General features: G+C 45.9%; 2 protein-coding genes across 2 annotated transcripts; both read right to left on the minus strand.

The window, feature by feature from the left end:
* Positions 1-224: 224 nt before the first annotated feature.
* Positions 225-20775, minus strand: LOC129583726 (kelch-like protein 12). Its single transcript, XM_055475659.1, has 7 exons — positions 20471-20775; positions 19931-20213; positions 17393-17699; positions 16677-17300; positions 16082-16156; positions 14752-15997; positions 225-753 (listed from the first exon to the last, which is right to left on the minus strand). The coding sequence occupies exons 1-6, from the start codon at positions 20773-20775 to the stop codon at positions 15774-15776; spliced, it is 1818 nt and encodes a 605-aa protein (XP_055331634.1). The 3' UTR covers positions 225-753; positions 14752-15773.
* Positions 10375-13722, minus strand: LOC129583725 (uncharacterized). Its single transcript, XM_055475658.1, has 4 exons — positions 12030-13722; positions 10856-11879; positions 10469-10592; positions 10375-10415 (listed from the first exon to the last, which is right to left on the minus strand). Exons 1-4 carry the CDS (start codon positions 13556-13558, stop codon positions 10375-10377), a joined length of 2718 nt encoding a protein of 905 aa, XP_055331633.1. The 5' UTR covers positions 13559-13722.

Raw genomic sequence — 20775 nt, forward strand, 5'->3', positions numbered from 1 at the left:
CGGCGCGTACTCGTGTACTGAAGGTTCGCCTGGTGGCGTCAACCGTAACCCATCTGGTCCCGTTTCGTCCAAGTTAGGGCCCAGTGATGGCAATATGCCTCGCGGTCGTGGTGAATCGAACCGGTTTCCGCCTCGTCTTCCTCCTCTCTGTGGCGAGTTCCGGTGAGATCGTTGCGCTCCAAGTTGCTGCGGTGTTCTCATGCGAGGCGCCCGATATCCGACAGTGACAAGCCTCCCGTCTCCGGAAAAGGCGGTAATATCGGAGATGACCTTTGTGATCGTGGTGGAGTTCCGCTGAATCCACCATGTCCCATAAATCGACTCGGTGTGGTCTGTTGCGGTGGCGGCATCAACATTCTTGCCGGTCCCATCATTACTTGTGGTGGTCCCATCGGTGGGGTATACGATCCTGGATACGGTTGATACGGGGCGCCCGTTACTTGTCCCGAATACTGGGTTCCGGCAGGTGAGCCGTGGTGCACCCAGTTAACCGTGTCCTGATAACTCGTCTGCTGTCCTGGATCGTGATACACGTAATATCCCTGGCCGCCATAGTAACCTCCTTGACTTGTTCCAGGTTCATTCTGAGCCGTTCCCACTGACGACGTTGATCCTTCACCATATGAGGTGTCATAACCGTATTCACCTTCCATTCTTATAGGTGTAGATGCTTTTAGTGGGTTTCCAATACTTTCCGAGTCTGAATTATCCGAGTTTTGTCGTTCCAATCTGTCCATTAACTGTGCTTACCTTCTATAAAACGAAACAATAAAGGTTAACTTTTGCACAGTGGTGACCTTTCTTTTTCCTTTTCGACTCCTATTTTTAATTTATTGTGACCCTTATTTATGTCTATGTGGTTATTTGTTCTCTCGTCCTTTAGTTATCCGATCAAGAAGTTCTTTCTCGGCTGCATCCTCAGGTTCGCCTTTTGGGTCAATAAGTCCGTAGGGGTCGGTTTCTTTTTTCTTCTGTTTGGCTTTCCGCTCGTTAATTGCTTTCGCTATATCACGGCCCAATTGTTCAGCTTTTGATTTGACCGCTTCTATCTCCTCTTCTCTCTTTTTTATGAGGTCATTCTCATTACCGGTAACAGTGCGTGGTTCGAAAAAATTCGGGTCACGCTCTGACATCTCAGCGTCCGTACGCTGTTTCGAAAGGTCATCCTTATCTTCGGTAGCAGTGCGTGGTTCGAAAAGGATTGTTGCAGGTCCTTTTGGAAGTACGCTCTGGTACTTTAGAGGTCGGTTCGTTGTCTTGTTCCAGTGACCTTTCTGCCAAATTACCAGCCTCCGCGTTCAACTTGATTGTGACTGCTGTTTCGAAATCCTTATCCTCTTTCTTCTTTCTTCCTCTTTTCTTTGTAGATTTGTTTTCTTTTCCATTTCAGGTAGCGGAGGTGGTTCTGAAAAGGTTCTTTTGAGGAGTATGCTCTGCGCCCTTATCCACTTTTTTTCCCTTTCAGGTAGCAGAGGTGGTTCGAAAAATTGATTGGTACCATTTTTCGAAGCAAGCTCGGCTTCTTCCGTTTTTTGTCTTTCGTTCACCGTTCGTTGCGAATCTTTCTCGTCGGGTAATGGCGGATGCCACGGCTTTAACCGATCAATAGAAACCACTTTTAGATCCGCTTCCTTCTTCGGATTCTGCTCGATGACCTCCGCTTCGTTTGTTCGCGGGAAGCTAAGAATTTTCCACACTTTATCGTACTTCGACTTGAAATCCGACTGATTTTCTTTTTTTCCTTGTTTAGTATCTTTTGGAAGTCGTATAAGTACCAAATCGCCCACCTTGAAATTCGGCTCCGATTTCTTCTTATTATAAATTTCCGCATTTTTCTCATATGCGTCTTTGATGTTACATCTCGCCACTTCTTCGGCAAAGGTCAAGTTCTTTTTCATGGTCTCCACCCATTCGTCTGGAGTTCCGTAATCATCGGGTATATTCGTTTTTGTAACCACATCTTCCGGCATTGTCATTTCTCTGCCGTGTAGCATATAGTATGCTGAATATCCCGTTGTGGCGTGCACGACTCTGTTCATCGCCGAAATAACATATGGGAGATACTTGTTAAACTTTCGCTCATTTCCCGCTTTTAGGTATTGCGCCAAGCCATCAGCAATCGGTCTGCATCTGTCTTTCCACTTGGCCTTGACCTTCTGGATGATACGCCGTTCCAAATGTGTGTTTAATTTTAAACACATTGGTGACCTTGTCAATACTTCGGCTGTGAAGTGCCGTCCACGATCCGTATGTAGGATGTGCGGTGCTCCGTGTACCAATATCACGTGCTTCACGAAGACTTTCGCGAATTCTTTAGCCGTTGCTGTCTTCATTGGTACCGCAATCACATATTTCGTCAGTTGATCAATAAACACCGCTATGTATTTGTATCCACGTTTCTTCGTTGGCAACAGCGGTCCTTCAAGTCCGCGTAGACTCGGAAGAATGGGTGTCCAACTTTATCTCCTGTAGTTTACCGGGTGGGCATTTCCTCGGTGTTTACGGAATTGGCATCCTTGGCAAGCAAGTATGTAATTCTTCACGTCAGTGCTCATTCTGTCCCAATAGTAGCGCAATCTTATCGCTGACAGAGTCTTTTCAAATCCCAAATGGCCTGCTGCTTTCTCGTCGTGCAATGCGTGGATTATCGCTCTTCGCATTGACAACGGTACCAACATATGACCTTTCAAGTTTTCCATTTTATCCTTTACTCGGTATAATATGCCATTCCACAACTGGTAATGCACTTCAAATTTCGATCTTGTTTCCGCGTCTGGTAGATGTTCCAGTTCGTCTATGATCATTGCCAGATGAGGATCTTTCAGCTGTTTGTTCGCAATTGCAAGTTTGAGTCATCAACCTCTTCTTCGTCACCTTGCAGGTTGACAATGCGAACTGTCGCTGTACTGAGTTCATTCCAATCCTTGATGACCTTGCATCGTGGTAACGGTTTATACCGCTTTTCGCCTGTTTTGGGAATCTCAACAGTTTGATTGGGCATTCGTTCAACGCTTGTGCCACTTTGTCCGTTTCCCAAAGGTCATCTCTATTCTCCGCTCTATCATCAAGTCCCGTGACCTTTCCATTCTGCGTTTGAGATTCCGCGTCAAGTCCGGTGACCTTTAAGTCACTAACGGCGGGCAACCAGCTTCTCACTCGGTTCACTTTTGCTTCGTTTTCAGCCGACTCGTTCGCCGTAGCTGAAGTGACCTTTAATCGCTTCTCTCTCTGTTCCACCATCTGCAGGAACAGCTGTCCAACTTCAATTGCCGGTTCCTTCGTATCAAACTCCTTCTTGTAATCCTCGAAATTCGGAATCTCGTCAAATTCTTCTTCGTGACACGTCGGACCTTCAATTGGCGCCCTTGATAACGCGTCCGCATTGTCACAGTACTTTCCCGGTTTGTATTCAATTTTAAACTGGTGACCTTGTAATGCCATTGCCCATCTTGTCAATCGCGGGTTCATTCCGACTTTATTTGTCTCTGACCTTAGCAAGTTCGTCAACGCCTGATGATCCGTCCTTACGGTGAATTCTGCGTAATCTAATGTACGGCTTGAATTTCCTGACAGCGAACACTACTGCCAGACATTCCCATTCCGTTACACCGTAATTCTTTTCAGCTCCATGTAGAACACGACTGGCGTACGCGATCGGATGTCCATCTTGTGACAGCACAGCTCCAATTCCTTCTTTACTTGCGTCGCATTCGATTACGGTCGGTTTTGCAGGGTCAAACTTTGCCAATACCGGACCTTCACATAACAGTTGTTTTAGACTGTTGAACTCTTCTTCATGCACTGCAGTCCAGTCCTTTTTCACGTGTTTATCTTGTCTCAGCAACTCATACAAGTGGCAAGTCTTCTGTGCGTATCCCATTATGAACTTGCGATAATAATTCGCCAGTCCAAGGAATGACCTTAGTTGCCTTTCTGTTTGAGGCCGTTTGAACTCTGAGACCGCGGTGACCTTTTCCGGATCCATTCGAATTCCATCTTCACTGAGTATGTGACCCAGGAATCCCATTTGTCTCATTCCAAATTCGCATTTCGTTGGCTTAATCGTGAATCCCGCTTCAACCAGGCTCATTAAGACATTTCTCAAATTCTGCATGAAAATCGCCCAAGTTTTTCCGGCGAAGATTACGTCATCGATGTACCCGAAAACGCAACCCTTTCTTTTCGCTTTCGAGCAATACTTTTTGTCCATGCACAGTTGAATGCTGGCCCATTGCAAACTCCAAATGGCATTCTTTTAAACCGGTACATTCCATCTTGCGTGACAAAGGTCGTCTTATTGATTGACGCTGGATCCATTGGGATCTGCCAAAATCCACTTTGTAGGTCCATTTTTCCATAATATTTGTTGCCTGCGCACGCGTCAAGCAATTCATCCGGGTTTGGTAGCGGGTAGTTATTCTTTCTCGTTAGCTTGTTAAGCATGATGTAATTGACGCAAAATCATGTTCCCATTGTTCCGTCGCCATTTTTTCTTTACTGCCAGCACGACTGGGAAACTCCACTCGGCATCTGACGGTTCAATTACATCTTGTGCTAACATTTCTTCGATATGTTTCGTTATAAACTCACGGCCTGTCCAACTCGTTCTGGCCGGGTTACATTTTACTGGTTTCGCATCTCCCGTATCGATTACATGAGTGACCCCTTTCACATCTCCATACGGTTTCTTTGATGTGGGTAAAACCTTCCAGAATTCCCAAAACGCGTTGTACACGTCGTTTTTCTGCTCTTGAGTAAGGTCAGGTCCCAATTTCAAGTTTTCGATTATCTTTTAAGTTCAGCTTTCGTTGTCTCATCCACCTCAGGGTCCTCGAGTACGTTCTTTACTGTCCCTGCGTTGACCTTTACATTCTCCATATGTTCGTACGGCTCAACGTATCCGAGAAGCTGATTTTTCTTCACGATTCGGTATTTGCTACTGTGATTTGCGATGACGATTTCGAAGTATTTTCCCTGTGGTCCGTCACTCCTGCCAACGGTTGCACTTCAGTTTCCACTTGTGGGACCGGTGTAAACATCAGCTTGTTTTGAGCCGGTGCATATTTTCCCATCTTGACCTTTACACGTGTGCAGTTTGACGGTTTCAATTTGATTCGCTGATCGCTGTAAACTTTGATCACGTCCTTCGACATTCTAGCTTTTTCCACTTTCAATCTTCTGACTTTAATATCCTTTTCTTTTTCCTCATCTACTTCGTCATCTTCATCCAAGTCCATTAAATCCTCTTGCTCCGAAAGGTCACTTACACCTGAATCTTCCGAAGTTGTTGAATTGTCACTTGAACTCGTCCACTCTGAATCCGAATTACTGCTCTCATATTCCTGTGCAGTGGCTTGACCTTTGTCAGCCTTTTCAAGTGGGCGTTCATCAACTCCCTCGTCTTCCGATGAAAGGTCACTTTCGTTTTCTCGCGAATCGCTAAGTTTTTTCGTTTTCGAATTTTTGAGCAGAGGTTTGTCCCCTTCTTTTGCCTTTCGCCCGTTTCGTGCGGCGACTCTTGGGTGACTCCTTGCTACCCGAATTCTCGTTGGTGACCTTTCTGATTGGTCGGAGTTTGACCTTTCTTCGTCCGATTTTGACTTTTCCAGTTCATTTATTTCTTCGCGGCTCGTTAATGGCTTTTCGGTCAACTCGACCGGCGGACATTCCTCACCGTTATCGAGTGACCTTTCCCCGTTTTTTGCCCTCAGTTACTGGGTTTTGTTGTTCGTTCGATATCCTTTCAACTTCCTCTTTAAACCTTTTCCACATTTCACCTCTGTCCGTTAACATTTGCGCAATATCGAAAGCCGACTTTGAACTTTCTTCTGTTTCATCTGATTGTCCTTCGGCTATCTCTTTGAACTGGTTCTCTTTCTCTGCTTCTTTGACAGTCCCTTTATCGACTTCATCCTGTTGAACTGTTTCGTAACCTTTAGGTCGTTTAGGACCAACAAAGATGCAGTTTGCCATCAGTTCTTCGGTGACCCATTCATCATTTGGAATCGTTTCATACATGCACCATGTATCGCCACCTCGTTCTGGGTAGTCCACTCCATCTGGATCTGGTGCAAAGGTCACCTTTTTCTTTTGCATTAATCCCGGTAACCTTCTTTTCCGGGTAACCTGTAGTTCTCGCATCTCTTTTACGTCAAATTTGGGGATTTCTTCCTCGAATTTCTTCCAGTATTTCTCGAATGCTTTTTCGTTTCCCTCTTTTAACGCGTTGTAGTACACTTCAAGTGATTCGTAGACAGGTGTACCAAGTCCTGCCGGGAAGATGATCGTTCTCCCTTCACCTTTATACATGTGGTTCACACGGAAGTCCCAGAAAAGGTCAACTCTCGCTTCTTCCCACATTTCTCCTTCCTCGGTCATTTCTTCTATCTCTCGTTCAAATCTCCTTTCTGTTGCTACCGGATCGAGAGGATCTTGGATTCCTTTCTCGACACGTTGCAACCAATGGTTTAGCCATCTGCCTCTTCCAATTATAAAACTTTCCACACATGACAACCACGTTCGATATCTATTCCAATGATACCGTTCGATGTGTGGTTTCCACATTTCGTTTGTCCGCATGATGCTTTTCACCTCCTTTTGGGCATGACCTTTAAGGTCTGCTAATGCGGCATTACATCTTGGCCATTCTGAAAGGTCATCTTGGGAGGCATTTTCACAACATTCCGCGCATTCCCACTGTGGTTGCACTCTGCACGGATCCTCAAAGTAACCGTGGTGACAACTCCCGGCTCGTTCTTCTGGAGTTAATGTCCTTTGACTCGCTTCAGGTTTAACCTGTTCCTGTACTGTGGTATCTTCCTCACATTCAATTGGGGTCACGCTTTTATCCTCAGAGGATATTTCAATGACCTCTGGTTCTTTTTCTGTTCGGTGACCTTTCAATTGTTCGAGTGCCTTGTCGCGGATTTCGCTTGTAAACATCTGTTCCTCTTCAACTATTCGTTTCAAAACTCGTAACCTTTCACTCTTTTATCCTTCCCCACTTTAGCCGTCTTTTATTTCCAGTGCCTCTGGTACTGGGATAGGCTTTGCCCACTCCATGTCTGGCACAAGAGATTGTTTCGCTGCAACTGCCGCTTCTTTCTGTGTGGCAATTATCTCTTCAATCGTTGGTGACCTTTCGGTAGCAGGTCGTGGTTCGAAAAAGGGTTCCTTTTGAGATTCACGTTCTGTTACTTCCTCTTTGGTTTTATCTGAAAGCCTTTCATTTTGGGTAGCAGATCGTGGTTCGAAAAGGTTCGAATTACGCTCTCGTTCCAAGTTCTCAGTTGCTGGTGACCTTTCGTCTTCCTTTCCCAGTGCCTCTGGTACTGGGATAACTTTTCCGACTTTTCCATTTTCATTTTTCGTTTCCAGTGCCTCTGGTACTGGGATAATTTCTTCCTGCTGCACTTTTGTCATTCCCGGTGCCTCTGGTACTGGGATGACCTTTTCTCTCCCTTCTGTGCCAGCAAGGTCCGATTTAATGTCTTTTCGATCTCCTGCTGAATCATTTGCAACTGCTCAAATGGTGACAATTCTTTTCGCGTCATCTTTTTCTTTTCGTTTCCCGGTGCCTCTGGTACTGGGATTAGCGTTTTATTAACCATTTGAGCATTTCCCGTCTGTTTTACAAGTTCGGTGACCTTTCCGACTTGAACTTTGGCGACTGGTTTTGGGTCGTCTTCTTTCTCTTCTTCACCTTCGTTATCCATTAGTACGAATTTCTTTTCCAAGAAGTCAAATCCCAATAACACTTGTACGTCGTCACACTTCGGTCGGACGTAGAATGAATGTTCGCTAGTCTTTTTCCTTAAGGTCACTGGCGCTACACAGTAGTGCGTCACCAGGAATCCTGACGTTCCGCTAATTCCATTTATTTTCACCAATCTGTCAGGTGGCAATGGGAGCATGTGGAGTCCATTCTTCTCGCAAAACGGTTTGCTGATCAGCGACGTCTCAGCGCCAGTGTCCAACATTGCGTTGACCTTTATGTCTCCCACTTTCACTTCGTGTGTGTACGCTTCAATTCTCTTGGGCAGTTTTCCATTTTGAATCTTCAAAGTGTGAATCTTACATTTCACAGGGATGAGCGATACTGGTCCTGGATCCATATCGGGAAGCACTTGTCCTTTTGCTGGAGTGCTATGACCTTTCAATATCTCGCTCAACTTATCAATCCTGTGTGGGACGTCAGTTCGAACATCGTAATATTTTCGCGGCTTTGTCTTTTCCGATTGCTTCTCTGGAGCCATTTTACCACTGGTGGCCTTTTGCACATTCCGCACTTGCTCATTTGCTTTTGTGCTGTGCACGTGACCTTTAGTCACTTCATTTATCGTCTGATGGATTAGTTCCTCTTTACGGTTTTCATTTCGCTTATCTTGCATCTTCTCAATAACTTCACTTGTTATTTGGTCAGCTTGCTTCAATTCCTCTGCTTCACTATCTTTCATCTCATCTGGTGACCTTTCATATGTAACCATGTCATATCCCTTTTCGGTCATCCATTGCATCACTTTTGCAGATACTTCATTGTTCGTTTTCGTTGGGTCAATTTGCGAAGACATCCCGTCTGTTCGGGCTGGTGACTTGTCATTGGCATCCTTTTGCAGTGCTTGTGATAAGTCCCGTGACCTTTCAACTGCGCTACTCTGTTGCGTTTGCGCTATCTCATTTGACCGTCCTTTTTGTTCATCTTGCGCTAAGTCCTGTGACCTTTCGTTGCGCTTCATGACAAATCCGCCACCTGTCAGCTTTTGTATGGGGACTTTTTCTCCATAATTCGGCGGTTTATCCTGTGGTGGAGCATTACGTGAATGATTCCAGTCAGCGAATGTCTTCTTATATTCCTCTGGATTGAATACTGGGACTGGGTTCGATGACCTTTGCGCTGGTTTCCCGGTAACCAACTCTTCCAGTCGCTTTCTTTCACATTGCGTTCGCAACTGTTGCATGTCCCAGTAGTCCTCTTGTGACATTCTCGCTTTCTGCTTTGCTTTCGGCGTCACAGGTATCCACATCCCGTGATTGCCATTCGGTCTGTAGGCCACTTTTTGCCACTTCTCCTTCTGTTGTAATGTTACTGCGTCCACAAGTGAGTCGTCGGAGTTCTGTGCCATTTCATTATTCTTTGCTGCGCTGTTCGCAGTGTCAAGTCTGTTTCTTGACCTTTTAACACGACGCTATCGCCGTGACCTTTATGTTCACACCTGCTCCGTGACCTTTCGCTTGAACTTTTCCAACAGAAGGTGACCTTTCATCTTTACTAATGACGGTGATATTCTGCTTAATCCATTCTTGCCTTATTCGCTTCTCTTCTTCGTCTTCTGAACAATTCCAAAACTTTGGCTTTGGTTCCCCGTAACAATCGCAACTTGGCTCCTTCGCCTTATCGTTTTCTGCCAAAAAATTTCCGGAATTTCGCGTGTTGCTCATTTTCCTCTTGCGCAGTATCGTTCTGCGGTGGTGAATTTTGGTCTTTCGATTTGCCATTTATCTGTTTCCGAAACCATTCGTGGTGCATTTCCACTTCTTCTGCGGTTTCAGTTTGCGGTTTCTTTTGGTTTAACAGCGCTTGTCGAATCTTGGCATTACGTAATGCACGACGTTCAGCTAACACTTTCTCGCTGCAATACGGTGACCTTTCATTTTGCTGCACTTTTTGCAGTGTCGCGCTACCGTCACGACAATTCCCACTCGCAGTACCATTCTGCGGTGACCTTTGGTCCCGTTGCACGTTTCCACTCGCAGTACCATTCTGCGGTGACCTTTTATCCACTTGTACTGGTTTCCCGATAACCAGTTCTTTTTGCTGCTGTGACGGCATCCTTATAGCCGTTTCAATTTCCTTTTGCAATGACGACATCCATTTAGCCGTCTCAATTTGCTGTGGCGGCATCCATCTAGCCGTTTCTTGTGGTTGCGGCATCCATATAGCCGGTCCATTTTGCTTTTTCGCTGACGGCATCCGTATAGCCGTCGCAGTGGTCACATTCACTACAGTACCATTCTGCAGTGGTGACCTTTCCCTCTTATCCGGTGGTTTAGGGTCGGGACGATCAGTAGGCTCACCGGTGCCTACTGATCTCGCCCGTTTCCCTGAACCGGCGCCCCACCTTGTTGCGCGCCCTGCACATTTCCTTGCACATTTCCTTGTCCGTCGTTATTTACCGGGACATAGTTTTGTCCGCCTCCATTATTCTGGCCACCACCATTATTTTGGCCACCACCCTGTTGGTAGTTTCCGCCTCCATTTGCACCGCCTCGGTTGCCGACCAATTTCCGCGGCCGAAGCCTCTGTTTCTTCCTCTGAAGCCGCCGCGGCCGAAGCCACCACGGCCGTAGCCACTATTCTGGCCACCGCCATTTCCATTATTCCCGTTTCCTTGTTGATTTGGGAAGTTTGCCCGAGCCTGATACCATTGCGCAATCAGGTCATATCCATTTGCCACTGCCTGTCGCCAACCGCCCATGCCGCGCAATCGTTGCCACTCGTTAAAGGCGAACAGGTTCGGGTTCTGTTCCGGTGGTGTGTTGGCGAATTTGCATCCCTGGGTTTGGTGGTTGCCGTACATACAATACTGGCACATCTGCACACCATTTGCAACCCATCCATCGATCATCTGAAACTTGAATTCCGTCCGTGACCCTGGTTCTGCTGAAAGTTATTCTGGTTTCCTCTGTTTGGCTGAAAGTTGCCTTGACCTTGACCTTGTCCCTGATTCTGGAAGTTCCCTTGACCTCCATTCCAATTTCCGTTTCCATATCCATTTCCGCCAAAGTTTCCATTTGGCATTCCCTGTTGCGGTATCGCTACGTTCGGTGGTGCCACATTCTGGGGTGCCGGTCTCACTTGAGCCGCCGCTTGTATCGCCGCCACCATCGCGTATGTTATTGGCTGCCCCGTCTGGCCATCGATAAAGGTCACTCTTTCGGTGACCTCTCTTACAGGGGTTTCCGCGCGAAAATCCATTTGCTGCTGGGCTGGTGCAGCCGCCATTCTCTGTTGCGGTACATTCTCCACCTGGCCTTGGCGGATAGTCACGTATTCCTGGTTACGTTGACCTTTTGGCGCCTTGTACTTTTCATCTCCTGTTGCCCAGTGTCGGAAAAAGTCCTTTACATCAGTCGGCGTCTTACACTTTTGTATGCGCAATGCCTTATAGAGTTCATTGTCTCCTTTGCATCCCTCGATTAAGAAGCCAACTGCCTGCTTCTCAGTGATGATTCTCTTTGCTTTGAATCGCATCATCGCTTGGTAGTACTGGTCAAGTGATTCCTTTCCGAGTTCGAACTTCCTTGCATAGGCCTCTCGTAAGCCTAAGACTTCTTCGTCTCGGTCACCATACTCGTCTTTGAATTTCTCCATCCATTCTTTGACTGTGTACTCGATTCCGTCTTCTGATGCTATGTCCTTTTCTCCTTCGAACCAACCTTTGGCCGGCCCTTTTACTGCGGTGGCTATTTCAATCATTATTTGCTTATCAGTAAGCTGGTAGGTATCCTGGGTTTCTTTCACCAATCTTGTCCAACCATTGACGGTGTCACGGCTGCCATCAAAGGTCATCAGAGGTGTTTTCCGAGCCATGGAATCGAGCGCTTTCGCTAATGCGAACCCCCCTCTCAGGTTGTCTTCTTCTTCGCTGCTCTCATCATCGTTTTGGTTTCGCCTCTGCTTTGCGTAGCGGGATTTCCTCGGACGCTCCTGCCGACTAGGGGGTCTGTCCCGTCGCCCTTCGTCGATGAACGCGTTGACTTCGATATGTGGGGGAAATTGTGAAGGTTCACCTCGGCTCGAGTGTGAATAACCTGATGGTGGTTCCTTATCCTTATCGTCTTTGACCTTTTCACCGTCTTGTTCTGCTTTGACATTTCCTCTGCCAGTGCCAGTCCGTAAGGGCATTTCAAAATGGAAGCTTTTGCCCGTGCCCGTTTCATGCGCCTTGCTGTAACTGGGCGGGGGAGACTCCACTGTTGCCGTCTTCACTCCATATTGCAGGAGTTGTTCGTCCTTATGTTTGACTGACGTTTGGAGTGCCTTGTTCTCATCTTCCAATCGTTTAGTTCTCAGTCGAAGTTCTTCTCTTTCTCTCTTTAGATCAGAATTTTCCAGGTTGACCTTTCGTAAGTGTTCGTGCAATTTAAAAGACTCCTGCTGGGTGACCTTTTCATTTTCCTGTTCCATCTTTTTGATGTGCTCGACCAGCTCACTCGTTTCATTTTCGAGTTGCTGATACTGCCCAGCGGCTGATCTCAGCTGATCCTTGATTGCGATCAACTCATCATCTTTTGCCAATGCTGTGGTGGTCATCTCGACGAGGTCAGTGTTCAGCTTTGCAATCTCCTGACTCTTTTGAGCGACCTGTTGTTGCCACTCTTTGTCCTTCAGCTCCAATGTTGTGACCATTGTGTCCAGTCGCCGTGCTTCCTTCTGCCATTTGAGTCCTTCCTTAGTGACCTTTTCAATGTCTTCTGTGACCTTTTCGTTCTCCTGGTTGACCTTTTTGATTTCTTCTTTCAGGCGTGCTCCTTCAGTGGCTGTAATGTCTCTTGCCTCTCGCATCGCCTTGATTGCCTCATTGCGCGACTTTTCAGCTTCGTCAGCCCGTTCCTGATGACCTTTCGATTCGAGTTGCAGAGTACTGACAGCCTCCTCCCGTAGCTTCAAGTCATTCCTTAGTTTGAACGTCTCCGTTGCCAGTGTTGTCAACCGTTGTGTGACCTCTGCGAATTTGGTCGCGTACTCGTCCCGTTTAGTTTCAGCTTCAGTGACCTTTTGACGCAACTGGTCACACTCGTCCTTCAATTCCGCTAAGTGCCGTGACCTTTCTGCTGATTCCTCTGACATGCTTTCATTAAGGTCACTGACGGCGAGATGACCTTCCATTTCTCTGTCATCTGCCATCTTTAGGTACTCTTCTGCAATTTCCTTTTGTCGCTCATATTTGACTTTCCAACCGTCTGCGGAGCTCTGGAGGTCACCCTGTTGCTGTTCCAATTCGAATAAGCGAGTTTCGAGTGTCGATAATCTGTCTCGATACTCCTGTTTCCGCTTGTCCGCCTGACGTTCAGTGGCATCAAGTTCATTTTCCAGCTCCCTTACGCGTCTCCTAAGAGTTAACGTAGGACTGTTTGGTGACTGTGGTCGTACATTGATAACCTTTCCATTCTGTGTCCGGTCAATTAAATGTTCGGGGATATCCTTAAACGGGGTCACTTCTTCTGCTCGGTCAGCCTCTTTCATTGCAGTTTGAAAGGACATATTCATCGTTGCGTCATCATCTGTGAAGTATGACTCGTTGGATTCATCTGAGACCATTGGAGTTGCAAAAAGGTCATCATCTGCCGCTTTCTCATTCAATGAAAGGTCATCCAATCCCAATTCAGTCAATCCCTCTTCGGTGACCTTTGTGTTTCTCTCTTCCACTTGAGCCAGGTTCACATTTTTATCCTGCTCATGCGTTCCGCTAATGGTAGCATCCAGCTGTGATGCTCCAACTGGTTCCACTCCTTTCCCTGTGGGCATTTCCTCCCCGGTGACCTTTTTCTGGTTCATCGGATGACTTCCCGCCGCAGATGCGGGAGTATCCTTTCCGTCACCGCTGGAGCTCTCCTCATTCTGTGTAGCTCCAAGCGCCACTTGGTATGTGCTATCACTGCCTTTGCTGTCTTTTCTTGCAAAGGTCACAGCCGCTCGGGTCTGTCTATCATGTCCGACTGGACGCGCGAGCGACTTATATTCCTTCTTATATGGATCAACTGCGCTTTGTTGTGATCCTCGGGAGCTCCTGCTTCCCTGACTGCTGGTAGATGTCGGTTCCTCTTGTTCTTTGTCCATGTTGATCGGATAACTTGGACGCTCCTGTCAATTGTTCTCACACACGTTATTGTATGGTTTATTCAATTTTCCTAAAGGTCACTTTGTACCTCCGAAATTTTTCTAAGTCCTTATTAAAGGTCACTTTTCGACTGAAAAATTTCGACTAAGTCCTTGTAAAGGTCACTTTTCGGTAAAAGTTCGAGAGATTTGCCCTAAAAGGTCACTTTCGGACAAAACTTCAAAACCGCTTTTACAGCTCAGAATACGTTAGCGAATGAAATCCTACAGCTGCTGATATCGCTGTACTATTAATCAACTCAATTCCAACTTCGTTAAAGGTCACCGTTGATCACTTTCAGATCATAAAGGTCACTAAAATTAGGTCAATTTGGTCAATTCCAACTTTTGGTAAAGGTCACTTTTCAAAGTCAAAAGTCAACTTCTGGTCTCAAAGGTCACTTCCGACTCAACTCAACTCAAAGGGTCACTTTCCAGTTCAATTTCTGTTAAAAGGTCACTTTCCACTCAATTCCAGTTAAAGGTCACTTTTAAGCTCAATTCGATCAAAGGTCACTTTTCCTTTGTCTCAACTCAAAAGGTCACTTTTCGTCTCAATTATCTTATCTCAAATCAAATTTCCCATTACGACTAGAGTTCAACGGAAAATCCCCATTCGGGTTGTTTACCTCTTTCCTATTGGTCGGCTAGCTCAAATTATTCAGTTCAAATTTCAACCAATCACAGCTCAGATAACCGACCAATCGCGTTAGTCCATTTAACTTTTATATTAGCCTGACGTCACGGTCAACGGCCAGACGTGCGCACCGTGTGCAAAACCCCGCCTACTTTTACGCTCAGCTCAGTACGGACCAATAGAAATTGTCAATTTTACCAACTAGCCAATCTCGTAATTATTAGCGGTTTTCTACCTGTTAACCGTCCGTCCGTTCCGCGTTCCACGGGGAAATGATCCAAATGATCCAGATTCTTCTTCCACTATCCGTTCCCGCGCTGCCGCCGGTTTTACCGTAACGGTGGTGCCGCACGCTTTTAATAAGTTACTGTGCCGGCTGACTGCCGTAGCAACAGTGGTGGCGCTCTACTCCAGTTTGGAGGAGTCTGATCGGTCTTTTCCGTACGCCCCTTTCGGCGTTTCGGCGCTTCTGCCCCACGGCTTAGGATTCGCTGAATCCTTGCCGAGTACCAGTGACACCAGTGTAGGTCTTCGCTGAAGACTCTACACCGAGGAACACTGGCGACTGCTCTCTTGAACTCTTGCACAGCTAAGGAAACAGTACGGTTCTTCGCTGAAGATCCCGTACCGAAAACCGAAGCTGGAAAATCCACGTCAGATGGAGGAATTGCACCGCTTGTGGTGTTGCGCTTTGCTGTGAGTACAGACCTGTGCCTTACTGGTCGGGTTCCACGTCAATAACAGGCCAACTTTGCCTGACACAAATCAAATCAGAGAACCGCTGTCGGCTCTGCTACCATCTAATGGTAGATCCAGAACAGATCCACAGACGGAGACAGAAACGGAATCTATCCCGTGGAAGTGAGCAATACGATCTGGATTGCGAACTATTGCGAAATCACAAAACGTCGCACCGTAAACTGCTGACTTTTTAATATTGAAAATTCCGACAATCGAAAATCAATAATGATCGGCGCAGCTCGATCGTAAAGCGTGGAGCCCATTCAACAGCGTGCAACGCTGTGCAGCACGTGCTATGCCGCGCCCACTAACAAAACACAAGCCAATCAGAAGCGAGACACAACACAGGCCATAATCCAAAGGCGTAGCGCCTAGCGCCACTGACGTGAACGCTAGTGATCCCGGTCTCACATGACTATCATCGCATTCCAGCCTCTCTGTCGCTTTCATTAGTTTACAAAGCAAACAATGGCCTTTCGGGAACGAACAACTTTGGCCTGGCAAGCAGGGGCCATTTTACATGAAAAACCGTTGGCTGGCCTCCTCGGTAACTTCCACAACTCCACAACCAAAGGCCCATTTTTCATGGGGCAAATGGCTGTCGCTGGTTGTCCATGTATCCGAAAATACATCGTAAACTCCGATCGAACTTTCACTACCTGCGTTGTATCCCCCCAAAACATATATTTTGTTACCGAGGCAACAAACCCCCGCGGAATTTATCGGTTGACTCATTCCACCTACAAGAAGTGTTAGTTGTCTAGCTTGTAATGTATTAACAGAATCACACGAATGTGCCACGATGCTAAAGTAAGAAAACTCACATTTCTTAGTCCACTGGTTAGTTCTTGGATTAAAAGCCTCCACGCAGTTAAAAATAGCTCCAGGGTTTCGTCCACCTAACAAGCAGTGCACATAGGGTTCAAGAGACGTGACAAAATAACAAGTTGTAGCTACTGGTAATAATTGCAATTGCACAACGTTGCGTGCAGCAACCTGTAACATTTAGCTTTTATCTGCAACTGCTTGCCAATGAAAATCATAAAAATTTTTATGAAGAAATCAGCGCCACCAATCGTTTTGTGGCGCTTGAAATTTAATGACGCCCCGGTGGGCGGTAATTTCGGCGGGGGAGGTCTTATTTTCCACAGCGATCATGGGAGGGGAGTGGGGACTTATTAGTTATTACAGATGAAGGAGAGGACTTTTTATTGGGGAAGTCACGAATTCGATAATTGTGCATTCCGTGTGAATAGAACAAAATGCGCAGTTGTTTGAAATATAACGCCCCAAGAAAAACATTGCTCGAGAAATAACACCGTCCCCCGAAATAGCGCCCCTCCCCGGGGACGTTTGAACTTTTTCACCGTAGAATTGCAAATTCGGTAATAAAGTTAACTTGATATTTCGGTACCGTACCAATCACGTAAATCCATCCGTCGGATCCAACGCAGGCTGAAGCGCGGTATCGTGCCGTCGGCATTTTGGGCAGTTCACTCCATATATCCGCTTTCGGATCGTAGCAAAACGCCAAATCCGTAGCATTGGCCGTAATAACCTTGGACGTGACACCACCGAACGCGAAGATCTGACCGTCGATACTGACGACCGCAAACTTCTCTAGAGGTACGGGTAAGGATGCCACGAACGTCCACTGATTGGTGAGCACACTGTAGCGCTCCACGGTGGATGAGGTATGGTCAGCGCCATGTCCACCAATGGCGTAAATGTGGTCGCCATCAGCGACAATCCCCGCACATGCTCGGCTAGTTTGCATTGGAGCCACCTCGGTCCAGCCGGTTCGAGCGCTGCTATGGCGAAACATCCGCGACGCCACGTCAACGTTACGAATGCCAGTGATCCCGCCACAGACAAACAAGTCATCATGAACGACCGCTAGACCTCCATCGGCTATGCTGTACGGCAGCGGAGTCAGTTTCCTCCATCTGGAAGTGCGTGGATTGAAGCATTCCACGCTGTCCATCATAGAGTTCACGGAGTTATCCCGATGTCCGCCGGCACAGATGATCATGCTCTCCAAGCCTGCAACGTACGCAAAAACTCAGGATACTTCGTATACGAACCTTCGCACAATATACAGAATTTCGTGAGAAACTATCGACCGACGAATTTACCATAGGACGTCCTTGCTATATAGCGGGAGGAAGATACTTCGCTGATATATCCCGGTAACACGTTCAGATTTTCTGACAGACATACAGCATTTTCTGTGCCAGAATAATCGACGAATGCCTTAATACTGGCCTGCATGTATTCGTCATGACACGGTGGACGCAGATACGACGCGCGAATGTACTGCAACATCTCCCAAGCTTGGCAGCGCCGATGCTCGAAATCGTGATGTAGCCAGCGAATAACGGCGTCAAAGACTTCGTCCTCCCACCTAACGTACAAGGCATCGCAGCGAATCAGATCGATAACCTGTCAACAACAGAATTCACTTTAAAATGCCGGTGCATTGTGCGCTCAGTACGAATTTCGACTCACTCATTTTAATATAGGGAACTTTTCTAACCAATCGAAATAACCACAATTCGTGCACATAAAATTACAACTACAGTACTATACCGTCAAACGCCGCTACGTTTACCATGGTTAGTCATATTTATACCAGAGCATGTTATTTATGTTGGTATTAATTTTATATATGTTGTTAACGAACTATTCACTTTCGCTAAACGATCTAGCAAACCGAACACTTGACTGCCTCTATTTACCTGCAGTGACCAAGCGATCTATCATCTCACCTTAACGTGAATTTCTACCCAAATAAGCCCATGTTTAAGCCCGAAACCGATAGAGAAATCATTTCTCTATCATCCGATGACTTTGTGGTCTTTAGCAAAAAAATCCTGTGAAACAACATACCTATTTAAAAAACTCCCTTAAGCCAAAAGTTTCCGACACGGTTCTCCTTACTGTGCGGCTGATTGGCGGCAAATGTGTTGACCATAATTAGGACAGACAGACACACGATGCGGCAACAAGTGTTTGCATAAGAATCTATCTTGAATGATCAGATGAAAGAGCAAAAATTTATCGTTGTGTTTTCGGGCGCATCATCCTTTACCACTGGCGCTTGAGTGCCAGAGAAGCATTTCTGCTCGGCTCGGCTAACCTGACCTGACAAGACCAGACCTACAACAGGATGCGCAGCACTTGCTCCAGGTATAATCCTGCGCTGCCGTCCATTCTAACTCTACAAGCAATCTTTAATTTCTCTAATATATAAAAGTGGATCAAATAGCGTTTTCTCGGATTCTAAGTTTGATTACTCCATCGTGCAGAGTAAATTGATTGAATTCCTATACACATCCTGAATCAAAATAAAGATTGTCCAAAGTAAACTCACCGAGCTATACGAGTTTAAAAATTTTTAAAAATTCGTTGAATCTTGGTTTTTTAAGATATCATCATCATATTGGATCAGAATGTAATTCGTACGTAAGTTAAGGCATATCAAAATGGAAATTTCATAAAGTTCGGACAAATAGCTGAGCTATTTGACGCGTCAGACTTTTTTAAACTATTTTTGGGTGATTTCACAGCAGCCGGTGTATGTACTGCGCGCAGATTATGAGTTTAAGAGATTTGGCCCGCTACATATAATAATAGCATCAAATTCGTGTACATCCACGGGAACTTACGCTGTCGCGCACTCCCAAACACTTTTCGGCATTGCTTTATGGTTTTTTCTAGCCAAAAGAATGCATACGACTATATGTAGATGAGAAATCCTTTTGCGCGCGCAACATCCGGTTGCGAAGTTACGAGCGTAACACAATTCTAAAAAGTTTAAATGCATTCCGGTATACCAAAAGTCTCACTATGGACCGATCTCCTTCAAATTTTGCACGTAAATGCGCATTACCGTGCAGATCGATCATTCTTACACCGATCTATTGCTCCAGGCCTGCAGCATGTTCTACAAATTTTAAAATGAATTTGAAAACCTTTAAAATTCATTTTAAAATTCGAAAAAAATCGTGAAGTCTGGATCCGTGTAAGAACGATCTTCATGATTATGTGCAATTACGCGCAAAATTTGAAAGGGTAATGAGACTTTTGGTACACCTGAATGCATTTAAACTTTTTGGAATTTTCGAACAGCCATAACTCCCGAACCGGAGGTTGCGCGCGAAATCCGATTTCACGCCTCTGTATACAAATCATGTGGCTGCAGACTGTGAAAAAGCAATTCAAAAAAGTGTTTTGAAGTGCGCGAAGGAGAATAATCCCGTCAATGTACACGAATTTGGTGCTATGTACGGGGCCAAATCCCTTAAATAGGTAAGCTGGGAGGGAGCTAATACAAGGGTTAACATAAAATCACCGAAAAAAGGGATCACGTAATGTACAGCGGCTACAGCCCAAGCAGCCACCAATGTTGCGGTAAGTAAGCGCCAGATCGCAGAATATACGATCAGCCGTTGAATAGGGGATGCAATTTGTAACAACTACTGCAGATTTGGTTCTGATTTGTAATGAGTTTCTAAAATTGTCCCTTATCCGACATCATTTGGGTTTTGAGTTTATTTGTTGATTCAGAGCTATATAATTTTCAATACGAGTACGCTGGTAAGTAAAGCAGACACGTTCGGTTCGCTTAGCTTCGCTGACATAATTATATCGACGTATAAAAGTTTTCTTACCACGTTTTTCGGCAACTCCAGGAATTCTGTTCCTTCCGAGATGCCCACAAAATGCTTGAAGACCACAGCTTTAGCCTTGTCAGCTAACGCAGGATTTTTGTGCGCATCGGAATCAGCGAAGCAATACAGCATCAGACAGTTCTTGATGTCCATGCGGCGTTCCATGAACTCCCAGCAGGCCCCCACGAATGTGCCAATGTCCAGAAATGAAGCAGCTGTTAGCAGTGACTGCACGTTGCTTTCAGTGAGTGAAATCTCCGTCATGTAGCAATAGTCAATCAGCCTGCACAATATGCACAAAATTTACAGTATACGTAGAAGAATAGCACATCGTGTACATAGATTATTTGGAATGCGCATCTCATTACAGTTGTCACGAACTGCACAGAATATGTACGCAAAGGAATACACAAAACTGATTTTTATGAGAACAGTTTGCCGTAAGTCTAGGGTAGAGAAAGAACCCAGTGCCATTACTAAATAAACTGAAAGCTTTTGAAAACATTATACCATCATTAACATGCAAAAAGTGATACTCACTGGGACAGAACAGTGTGGGAGATGTTTTGCAGGTGAATAACTTTTTGAGTGGATTCCTTCATTCCCGACAGGAACATGTTGCGAAAATACGTACTGTTCACACTGAGGACACTGCGATGGCACGGAATCCCTGTCGACTGTGCTTCGGCACCACGCAGCTCCACATCGCAAAACGATTTTGCCGCTCGCAGATTCTCCCATTCCCGACGCAAATCCACGACTCCCACCACAATCCCATTGGAAATCCCATTTTTTCTAGGATCGCCGGTACGGCTAACCGGCTCATCAGTCGGCTTAGCGGCCAT

Source organism: Paramacrobiotus metropolitanus, unplaced genomic scaffold (genome assembly GCF_019649055.1).
Source record: "Paramacrobiotus metropolitanus isolate TYO unplaced genomic scaffold, Prichtersi_v1.0 Parri_scaffold0000011, whole genome shotgun sequence".
Taxonomy (NCBI): domain Eukaryota; kingdom Metazoa; phylum Tardigrada; class Eutardigrada; order Parachela; family Macrobiotidae; genus Paramacrobiotus; species Paramacrobiotus metropolitanus.